This window comes from Citrus clementina, unplaced genomic scaffold, assembly GCF_000493195.1.
Source record: "Citrus clementina cultivar Clemenules unplaced genomic scaffold, Citrus_clementina_v1.0 scaffold_5, whole genome shotgun sequence".
Taxonomy (NCBI): domain Eukaryota; kingdom Viridiplantae; phylum Streptophyta; class Magnoliopsida; order Sapindales; family Rutaceae; genus Citrus; species Citrus x clementina.
In genome coordinates this window covers 29,734,987-29,745,684 of record NW_006262201.1, presented here as the reverse complement: position 1 = coordinate 29,745,684, position 10,698 = coordinate 29,734,987, and the positions used below count along the sequence as shown (strand labels likewise).

At 32.2% G+C, this 10,698-nt stretch overlaps 2 protein-coding genes across 3 annotated transcripts; both read left to right on the top strand.

Annotated features, from left to right (window-relative positions):
• The first annotated feature begins 1,344 nt into the window (after positions 1–1,344).
• LOC112098371 (shikimate O-hydroxycinnamoyltransferase-like) lies at positions 1,345–3,156 on the top strand. 2 transcript variants are annotated; one of them, XM_024184529.1, is made up of 3 exons: positions 1,345–1,470; positions 1,546–2,013; positions 2,236–3,156. In XM_024184529.1, exons 2-3 carry the CDS (start codon positions 1,597–1,599, stop codon positions 3,145–3,147), a joined length of 1,329 nt encoding a protein of 442 aa, XP_024040297.1. In that variant the 5' UTR covers positions 1,345–1,470; positions 1,546–1,596; the 3' UTR covers positions 3,148–3,156. The 2 variants fall into 2 exon arrangements, with proteins under 2 accessions (XP_024040297.1, XP_024040296.1); XM_024184528.1 differs by having other exon boundaries at positions 1,345–2,013.
• Positions 3,157–5,765: 2,609 nt separating this feature from the next.
• On the top strand, positions 5,766–7,367 carry LOC112098384 (shikimate O-hydroxycinnamoyltransferase-like). Its single transcript, XM_024184598.1, has 2 exons — positions 5,766–6,210; positions 6,447–7,367. The coding sequence occupies exons 1-2, from the start codon at positions 5,794–5,796 to the stop codon at positions 7,356–7,358; spliced, it is 1,329 nt and encodes a 442-aa protein (XP_024040366.1). The 5' UTR covers positions 5,766–5,793; the 3' UTR covers positions 7,359–7,367.
• Positions 7,368–10,698: the final 3,331 nt, after the last annotated feature.

Below are 10,698 nucleotides of genomic sequence, written 5' to 3'. Positions count from 1 at the left end.
CAGTTCTAGATCACAAGAAATGGAAAGTCTGAGGATTATTATTATAACATGTTTAATGTGAATGTTTTTATTTTATTTGAATTATATATTAGTATGAATTTTTATTACATTTATATAACATATTATGAAGTTCATTAATTGAGTTTTTCTTTTCACTTTATGTAATTTTATGTGTTCTGAAAAGAAAAAAAAAAAGGCATGTTACAATTGATTAAACATACTCTAAAAAGCAAAACGAAATTAAACTTATATTTATTTTTGTCATTATATAATAAAATAACACATTTACAATAAATTTTATTACTCTACTTTTCAAACTCAAAGCAGCCACAACAGCACAGTCTATGAAACACCAATTTAATTTTTTAATCAACAACTTATTCCATCGGTAGAGTAAAAGTAACTTATTTTATCAGCCGTTGCAATCCTAAACTGACTAGAATATTAGGAGTCTTATTTTTAAAAATAGTTATTCTAAACAAAATAATTATATTTAAAAATAAAAATATAACTCAAATACAAGCTATGTATTCTACTAAAAGCGTATAATTTAGAGTTTTAAAAGTATCAAAATGGTCCCAAGTACTTAATTAACATGTTTAAATAAATTAAAAATTAAATATTGTTCATCTTTTTTATTTTAAAAAAATATTATTAGTAGAAAATATCGACAATAAATTAAGCTCATCGGAAACTCAATAGCATAACTTTGAGCTTGTATCAATTTGTAGAGGAAATTTTTCTTAAGCACACGAGCAATTTCTTCTTTTAATTTCTTATGCAACATAAGCGATATCTACTACAAATTTATTGCCTACGAGAATAAGAGAATTAATATGAATAGCCAAAACAAACCCTAACCATATATGAAAATTTTAAAAATATTAATAAGATAAGCAATAATCAATAAAGTTTGATAATTTAATAATAAATAAAATTTCTTACCTTCATATATTAGGAGAATAAATTGAAAAAATTGACTCTATAAATGTGGTCAAAAGTAGTTGGACGGTGAAGTGATAACTAATAATATTTAGCTTTTATTAATCGTTGGTCGGTAAAAATCATAAAGAAAAAAAAAAGAAGTAAAAGTAAACAAAAAAAAATTTTATTTTTAATACTGAGTGATTATTTATTTATTTTTTTAATCTTTTGGAACAATAACAATAATAATAAACTTTCATAACCCTACGGGAGATCTAAGTCAATGAAAGCGAGTTCAGTCTTTTAATATTCATGTGGCTAAAATTATTTAACATGTAGTGAGACATTTTTTTAGAATAATAAACAATGCAATAATGCAAGAGAACGATAAACAATCACTTATAAAAAAAGCAAGGCAGGAAAAAAGAATACAGAGCAAGCTTCGGACTCATTCCTAAGCATCAAAACACTCTTCTGTAAAAATTTTGGTTTTCACTCAATTTTGAGTTTGCACCAGGTCTTCAAAGATTGCAGCATCAAAAACTTGTGAGTTTTACTTGCAATCAACCTATCAGTTCGATTTGCTACATCTAACATCTTATTTTCTGTTCCGATCATCAGATTCATTGACTCACAGGTGGTGATCTCATTGACATAATTCATTCTGATACAATGGAAATTCAAATAAAAAAGTCAACAACGATACGCCCTGCCGAGGAAACCCCAAAGCATTGCCTACAAAGTTCTGTACTGGACCTATTGCCGCGGGCAGCTCACATTCCCGGCTTTTATTTCTTTAGGCAGGGGCAGCCGAATGATTCTTCTAATTTCTTTGAAGCTGGTTTGCTGAAAGAAGCATTGAGCAAAGTTCTCGTGCCATTTTACCCAATGGCTGGGAGATTGGGAAGAGATCAAAATGGCAGAATTGAGATCAAATGCAATGGAGAGGGTGCTTTGTTTGCGGAGGCTAAAACAAGTTGTGTTCTTGAGGATTTGGAAGACTTTGAATCAAGCCTGAAGATTCAGAAACTTGTTCCAACAGTTGATTATAACGGAGATATATCTTCTTATCCATTACTGGTGGCACAGGTACATGATTTTTTTTTTTTGGCGGTCTGCTTTAGTTATGGAAAATGGAAAATGATAAAATGGTGTATATCCCTGGCCGTGTTGCATTAGATGCATGCGTAAACCCGATGGGGGTTAAAGTTGACTTAGTCAACGTTTTGGCTTATTTTTATTTTTGTTTTATTTTTTTATAGATGAAAAATAGTACTCTCTAACGAGTTATTGACTGACATGTTCTACTAGGTAACCTATTTTAAATGTGGAGGAGTTTGTCTTACCGTTTCAATGCACCATACGTTAACCGATGCAACTTCAATATTCCACTTCATCAATACATGGGCTGAGATGACACGTGGTGTCCCCATTAGTAATCCACCGTCGATTGATCGAACATTACTAGGTATTGGGGTCCCAACTTTTCCCAAATTCCACCATATAGAATATGACCCACCTCCTTCCATGAATGTCCCTACTCAAAATGTAGAACTCGAAGCAAATCCTAAACCCATTTCCTCTGCTATCCTTAATCTATCAGTTGATCAAGTCAACACACTTAAGGCAAAATCAAAGCAAGATCATGGAACCACAAATAAGTTTACCAGGTTTGAGATACTAGCTGCACATATATGGCGTTGCTTGTGTAAAGCACGTGGACTTTCTAATGATCAAGCCAGCAAGTTACACATTCCAATAACTGGACGGTCTAGATTGAATCCGCTGCTTCCGTTTGGGTATATTGGCAATGTAACCTTCACTGGTGCAACAATCGGCTTAGCAGGTGATATCCAATCAGAATCGTTAAATTATACTACAGAAAGAATTCATAAAGCAATAAAACGAATGGATAATGAATATTTAAAGTCAGCTCTTGCTTACCTAAACCAACAACCAGATTTAACAGTTTTAAAACGAGGAGCGCACACTTTTAAGTGTCCTAATCTCAATATTTCCTATATGTTTCATATGCCTATTTTTGATGTAAATTTTGGGTGGGGGAGGCCAGTGTTTTTTAGGTCACTTACCCCTTTAGATGGGACAATGCATGTTTTTCCTAGTCCAAGCAGGGATGGGAGCTTATATGTGGTTGTAAACTTGGAAAGCCAACACATGCAGCTTTTCAAGAAGTTGTTTTATGAGATCTTTTCACAATGCTAGAGTGCTAGATCTAGGCATGTTTGATGCATTTTTGTTTTAGTTTGGTTTTATTGTTGTATTCTACTTTGTCTTAATTAGTACTCTTACTTGAATCAAATTGTTATTTTAACGGAATCGAGTTAATAGTATCCTTTCGCTGGGTGTACATATAATGAAGTTCTCTGAATTGGATTAAGATGATTGTTGAAAATCCAAAAGTTTGTGGTGAGTTTTACAATTACTATTATCTATTAATTACTTTTAGAGATTCTAAAACTAAGAAGGATCCTCTTCTCATTTTTTTTTTCTCTCTCTCTCTCCTAGCCTCTCATGGTAAATGAGTTGATAAATTTGAGTTTTGAACTTTGAAATTGACAATTAAATTAGTTTTTTTTCCACTTTATTTACAATTAACATATATATATATATATAAGATTCTTGACACGCTTTTAAAATGGAAAGCTTGGATTCAATATTAGTATTAGAGACAAATTTTAACAGATAAAAGTATGTAACTAAATATGATATGAAGGTTGTCGAGGGCCTTTCCTCTCCTAGTTTTTTTTTTTTATTTTTTAACTCCTAAATCGTGCAGTTTAAAATAGTATATTTCCAATACACTTTAAAACCATGTGGTTTAATAGTATATTTGTACTGATTTTATTAAATTGCATGGCTTAACAATGTGTACGCCTAAAAAAAAAGGATGCCAGCACTAAAGAAGGACTTGCGCACACAAAATCATATGATTCATGGACAAAGATTCTCTAAAGTAAAAAATAAAAACAAATAATTAAAAAATAAAAATAAACGCATGGTATGGAACTCTTAAAAACTCAAAAGAACTCTGATCAGGTGAGGAGGAAGGCTGACAACATGGTAGAGCTCACCCTCACACTGAAGCGGAAGGCTGTCCGCGCCTAGCAGGCTAACTTTTCCGCAACGTGTTGCAACCGACATTCGCAGCATCTCGTCGTATTGCTTTAACTCCATGCCATGACAACTAGCTAGGGGTCATTGCGTTGATCGATTGACGGTCGGATTAAAGTTAAAAAATGAAATAAACAAAATTTTGAAATGTTAACAAATCGTAAGGTACTCAAAATGGAATTCAACTGAAAGAAAAAATAAATAAAATTGATCAATTCTGCATTATGACATGAAATGATGTCCACCCTATCCTCCATCTAACCTATCGATATACAAAGCAACGAAAATAATTGTAATCTTGAAAAACTATTTGGCCGAAACCTATATGGCCGAAACTTCCAATAACAACGACATAAAACCAATTTATCTTAAGATTATGAAAATTCAACAACTTTGCGCCTTTAGGCTTTATTCCTAGAAATAACTTATTTCTAAGGAGAATTGAGAGTGTGATTTCAATTTTGAATTTCGATGTAGAATATGAGAAATTCTATAATACATCAGAAGTACCGTGTCGTCCATATAACAAGTAAATAATATTATGACGTGTACATTTATTTTGAAAAACTATCACTTATATGGTGATATATTTAATTTAATTACACATGTCATACACGCATTTATTGATTGTATTACCTCTACTATATTTAAGAATTTCTCAATAGAATATAAATGTAGAACCAGTGCTAGGTTTTTATGAGAGAAGTTGAGAAAAACCTCTTGAATTTACCCAAAAAATAAAAATAAAATTCAATTTTAGTCTTTTTTGTAGAGTTTTGGGATAAACAATTGATAGTTGATATATTATCTTTTTATCTTATTTTCATTGTGCTTATTAAACCTTGAGTGGAGATGGATTATATATGGTTTCATGCTAATGAACATAACTTAATCCAACCCAATCATTAATCAAGTTATTAGAAAAAAAAAAAAAATAGCTGAAGTGATGTCATTGGCACCCCTCTAAAATTGTCATCAAACAACAATTTTGCATTAATGAATTTATCTTTATTTGAAAATTACATAAAGTGACAACTGAAGTTAAAATTAATCACCCTATCATGTTTGTACGCCACACATTCGTATCTCATCATAAGTTTTAATTGTTTGAAACCTCGGTATCACAAACAAATACATAATAAAGATTGGGATTGTAATTTCTTTTTACAATTTTTACTCTCTTTTTTTTTTTTTTTGCTTTTTTTATTATTTATATCACAATTAGAATTTTATTGGACATCATATACCAAATTCTATGAAGCGCGACTCAGATTTCTACCCTCATAAATTTTAGATGAATATCTACTCCACCCGTAATGGTAGAGGAAAAATCTAAAGAGCATAAATTCTTGAGAGATTTTCTACCCTCACAAATTTTAAATGGATATTTACTCTACCCATAACGGTGGACGAGAGGCCTGGAGAAAATAAGTATTCTAACCACAGTCTAAAGAAATAGAGCCCCAGCATTTGCTGGAACTCAAAGCCATGCCTTCAATATCTCCATTGACATGGGTAGCTCTTGGCGTCTGACAGTACGTTTGGTTTGTCGAGTTTGCAACCTACACAAGATAATTTTTCTTTGCCATAGAAAATGGGCTTATAATGACTTGTAGTTAGACTTCTAGTTTCAAAAACCAAAAATCTATTGGGGATTAAATAGAGTAATGGACCGACACTTATCCTTAAATGTAATTTTGATATGGTGATTCAAGTATAAATATAAAGAGTGATACAATGGAAATCCAAATAGAAAAGTCAACAACGGTACGCCCTGCCCAGGAAACGCCAAAGCATTGCCTACAAAGTTCTGTACTGGACCTATTGCCGCGGGCAGCTCACATTCCCGGCTTTTATTTCTTTAGGCAGAGGCAGCCGAATGATTCTTCTAATTTCTTTGAAGCTGGTTTGCTGAAAGAAGCATTGAGCGAAGTTCTCGTGCCATTTTACCCAATGGCTGGGAGATTGGGAAGAGATCAAAACGGCAGAATTGAGATCAAATGTAATGGAGAGGGTGCTTTGTTTGTGGAGGCTAAAACAAGTTGTGTTCTTGAGGATTTGGAAGACTTTGAATCAAACCTGAAGATTCAGAAACTTGTTCCAACAGTTGATTATAACGGAGATATATCTTCTTATCCATTACTGGTGGCACAGGTACATGATTTATTTTATTTTTTTTGGGGGTCCTGCTTTAGTTATGGAAAATGGAAAATGATAAAATGGTGTATATCCCTGGCCGTGTTGCATTAGATTTAGATGCATGCGTAAACCCGATGAGGGCTAAGTTGTTGACTTAGTCAACGTTTTGGTTTATTTTTATTTTTGTTTTATTTTTTTATAGATGAAAAATAGTACTCTCTAACTAGTTATTGACTGACATGTTCTACTAGGTAACCTATTTTAAATGTGGAGGAGTTTGTCTTACCGTTTCAATGCACCATACGTTAACCGATGCAACTTCAATATTCCACTTCATCAATACATGGGCTGAGATGACACGTGGTGTCCCCATTAGTAATCCACCGTCGATTGATCGAACATTACTAGGTATTGGGGTCCCAACTTTTCCCAAATTCCACCATATAGAATATGACCCACCTCCTTCCATGAATGTCCCTACTCAAAATGTAGAACTCGAAGCAAATCCTAAACCCATTTCCTCTGCTATCCTTAATCTATCAGTTGATCAAGTCAACACACTTAAGGCAAAATCAAAGCAAGATCATGGAACCACAAATAAGTTTACCAGGTTTGAGATACTAGCTGCACATATATGGCGTTGCTTGTGTAAAGCTCGTGGACTTTCTAATGATCAAGCCAGCAAGTTACACATTCCAATAACTGGACGGTCTAGATTGAATCCGCTGCTTCCGTTTGGGTATATTGGCAATGTAACCTTCACTGGTGCAACAATCGGCTTAGCAGGTGATATCCAATCAGAATCGTTAAATTATACTACAGAAAGAATTCATAAAGCAATAAAACGAATGGATAATGAATATTTAAAGTCAGCTCTTGCTTACCTAAACCAACAACCAGATTTAACAGTTTTAAAACGAGGAGCGCACATTTTTAAGTGTCCTAATCTCAATATTTCCTATATGTTTCATATGCCTATTTTTGATGTAAATTTTGGGTGGGGGAGGCCAGTGTTTTTTAGGTCACTTACCCCTTTAGATGGGACAATGCATGTTTTTCCTAGTCCAAGCAGGGATGGGAGCTTATATGTGGTTGTAAACTTGGAAAGCCAACACATGCAGCTTTTCAAGAAGTTGTTTTATGAGATCTTTTCACAATGCTAGAGTGCTAGATCTAGGCATGTTTGATGTATTTTTGTTTTAGTTTGGTTTTATTGTTGTATTCTACTTTGTCTTAATTAGTACTCTTACTTGAATCAAATTGTTATTTTAACGGAATCGAGTTAATTCCTTTCGCTGGGTGTACATATAATGAAGTTCTCTGAATTGGATTAAGATGATTGTTGAAAATCCAAAAGTTTGTGGTGAGTTTTACAATTACTATTATCTATTAATTACTTTTAGAGATTCTAAAACTAAGAAGGATCCTCTTCTCATTTTTTTTTTTCTCTCTCTCTCTCCTAGCCTCTCATGGTAAATGAGTTGATAAAGTTGAGTTTTGAACTTTGAAATTGACAATTAAATTAGTTTTTTTCCACTTTATTTACAATTAACATATATATATATATATATATAAGATTCTTGACACGCTTTTAAAATAAAAAGCTTGGATTCAATATTAGTATTAGAGACAAATTTTAACAGATAAAAGTATGTAACTAAATATGATATGAAGGTTGTCGAGGGCCTTTCCTCTCCTAGTTTTTATTTTTATTTTTGAACTCCTAAATCGTGCAGTTTAAAATAGTATATTTCCAATGCACTTTAAAACCATGTGGTTTAATAGTATATTTGTACTGATTCTATTAAATTGCATGGCTTAACAATGTGTACGCCTAAAAAAAAAAGGATGCCAGCACTAAAGAAGGACTTGCGCACACAAAATCATATGATTCATGGACAAAGATTCTCTAAAGTAAAAAATAAAAACAAATAATTAAAAAATAAAAATAAACGCATGGTATGGAACTCTTAAAAACTCAAAAGAACTCTGATCAGGTGAGGAGGAAGGCTGACAACATGGTAGAGCTCACCCTCACACTGAAGCGGAAGGCTGTCCGCGCCTAGCAGGCTAACTTTTCCGCAACGTGTTGCAACCGACATTCGCAGCATCTCGTCGTATTGCTTTAACTCCATGCCATGACAACTAGCTAGGGGTCATTGCGTTGATCGATTGACGGTCGGATTAAAGTTAAAAAATGAAATAAACAAAATTTTGAAATGTTAACAAATCGTAAGGTACTCAAAATGGAATTCAACTGAAAGAAAAAATAAATAAAATTGATCAATTCTGCATTATGACATGAAATGATGTCCACCCTATCCTCCATCTAACCTATCGATATACAAAGCAACGAAAATAATTGTAATCTTGAAAAACTATTTGGCCGAAACCTATATGGCCGAAACTTCCAATAACAACGACATAAAACCAATTTATCTTAAGATTATGAAAATTCAACAACTTTGCGCCTTTAGGCTTTATTCCTAGAAATAACTTATTTCTAAGGAGAATTGAGAGTGTGATTTCAATTTTGAATTTCGATGTAGAATATGAGAAATTCTATAATACATCAGAAGTACCGTGTCGTCCATATAACAAGTAAATAATATTATGACGTGTACATTTATTTTGAAAAACTATCACTTATATGGTGATATATTTAATTTAATTACACATGTCATACACGCATTTATTGATTGTATTACCTCTACTATATTTAAGAATTTCTCAATAGAATATAAATGTAGAACCAGTGCTAGGTTTTTATGAGAGAAGTTGAGAAAAACCTCTTGAATTTACCCAAAAAATAAAAATAAAATTCAATTTTAGTCTTTTTTGTAGAGTTTTGGGATAAACAATTGATAGTTGATATATTATCTTTTTATCTTATTTTCATTGTGCTTATTAAACCTTGAGTGGAGATGGATTATATATGGTTTCATGCTAATGAACATAACTTAATCCAACCCAATCATTAATCAAGTTATTAGAAAAAAAAAAAAAATAGCTGAAGTGATGTCATTGGCACCCCTCTAAAATTGTCATCAAACAACAATTTTGCATTAATGAATTTATCTTTATTTGAAAATTACATAAAGTGACAACTGAAGTTAAAATTAATCACCCTATCATGTTTGTACGCCACACATTCGTATCTCATCATAAGTTTTAATTGTTTGAAACCTCGGTATCACAAACAAATACATAATAAAGATTGGGATTGTAATTTCTTTTTACAATTTTTACTCTCTTTTTTTTTTTTTTTGCTTTTTTTATTATTTATATCACAATTAGAATTTTATTGGACATCATATACCAAATTCTATGAAGCGCGACTCAGATTTCTACCCTCATAAATTTTAGATGAATATCTACTCCACCCGTAATGGTAGAGGAAAAATCTAAAGAGCATAAATTCTTGAGAGATTTTCTACCCTCACAAATTTTAAATGGATATTTACTCTACCCATAACGGTGGACGAGAGGCCTGGAGAAAATAAGTATTCTAACCACAGTCTAAAGAAATAGAGCCCCAGCATTTGCTGGAACTCAAAGCCATGCCTTCAATATCTCCATTGACATGGGTAGCTCTTGGCGTCTGACAGTACGTTTGGTTTGTCGAGTTTGCAACCTACACAAGATAATTTTTCTTTGCCATAGAAAATGGGCTTATAATGACTTGTAGTTAGACTTCTAGTTTCAAAAACCAAAAATCTATTGGGGATTAAATAGAGTAATGGACCGACACTTATCCTTAAATGTAATTTTGATATGGTGATTCAAGTATAAATATAAAGAGTGGTGCTATTGGCACCTTCTTAAAACTCACTTGCAACCCCATTTTCATGTTTATAGCTTTATTCTTAGTTAAAATTACATAAAAGGACAAAAGAAATTTAATTAAAATCAAATTTTAATTTTTTTTTGTTACTAATTCTTCAAGCCCAATAAATTACTTTATTGGGATTTTTTTTATTTTTGCTTTTAATTTCTTTTTTTTTTGTAAGTAAAATAAGTGCCCACTTGGTGAAGAAAATCCAATAATTTGATAAAAATCTGATAAATTACTTGGACCTTTTTTTCTTAATTATTTCAAAATCATTTTGGAACTAAAAAAAAAATGAATCCAATATACATTAGATACTGAATATAAAGAGTTTATGATGTGTGGGTATAAACTGCAAAGAGTCAAAAAGAAAATACGTATATGGATTGGGGTTTAATAATTTTGTATTTGTAGTTTTATGTAATTTTCTCTTGTGAAAGAGTTGTTAATGTGAAAACGGGGTTTCATAAGGATATTGAGGGGGTGCCAATAGTATCACTCAAATATAAAAGGTCGGAAGGTAAATGGAGTGTTAATAGCTTCATAAAACAACCCCCACATTTTATTAACACACACAAACCATCAAACTTTAATTGGATTTAGTTGGATTGGGGTCGTTGGGTTGGACCTAGTACATGAATAGAACTCACTCAAAGAAATTGGAGTGGGGCTAT

What these genes read in the sequence shown, in the direction of transcription:
- LOC112098371 (XM_024184529.1), top strand. Translation starts at nt 1,597, where the DNA reads ATGGAAATTCAAATAAAAAAGTCAACAACGATACGCCCTGCCGAGGAA. An exon ending in ATCCATTACTGGTGGCACAG is followed by an intron (nt 2,014 to 2,235) that starts GTACATGATTTT and finishes ATGTTCTACTAG; the next exon opens with GTAACCTATTTTAAATGTGG.
- LOC112098384 (XM_024184598.1), top strand. Translation starts at nt 5,794, where the DNA reads ATGGAAATCCAAATAGAAAAGTCAACAACGGTACGCCCTGCCCAGGAA. An exon ending in ATCCATTACTGGTGGCACAG is followed by an intron (nt 6,211 to 6,446) that starts GTACATGATTTA and finishes ATGTTCTACTAG; the next exon opens with GTAACCTATTTTAAATGTGG.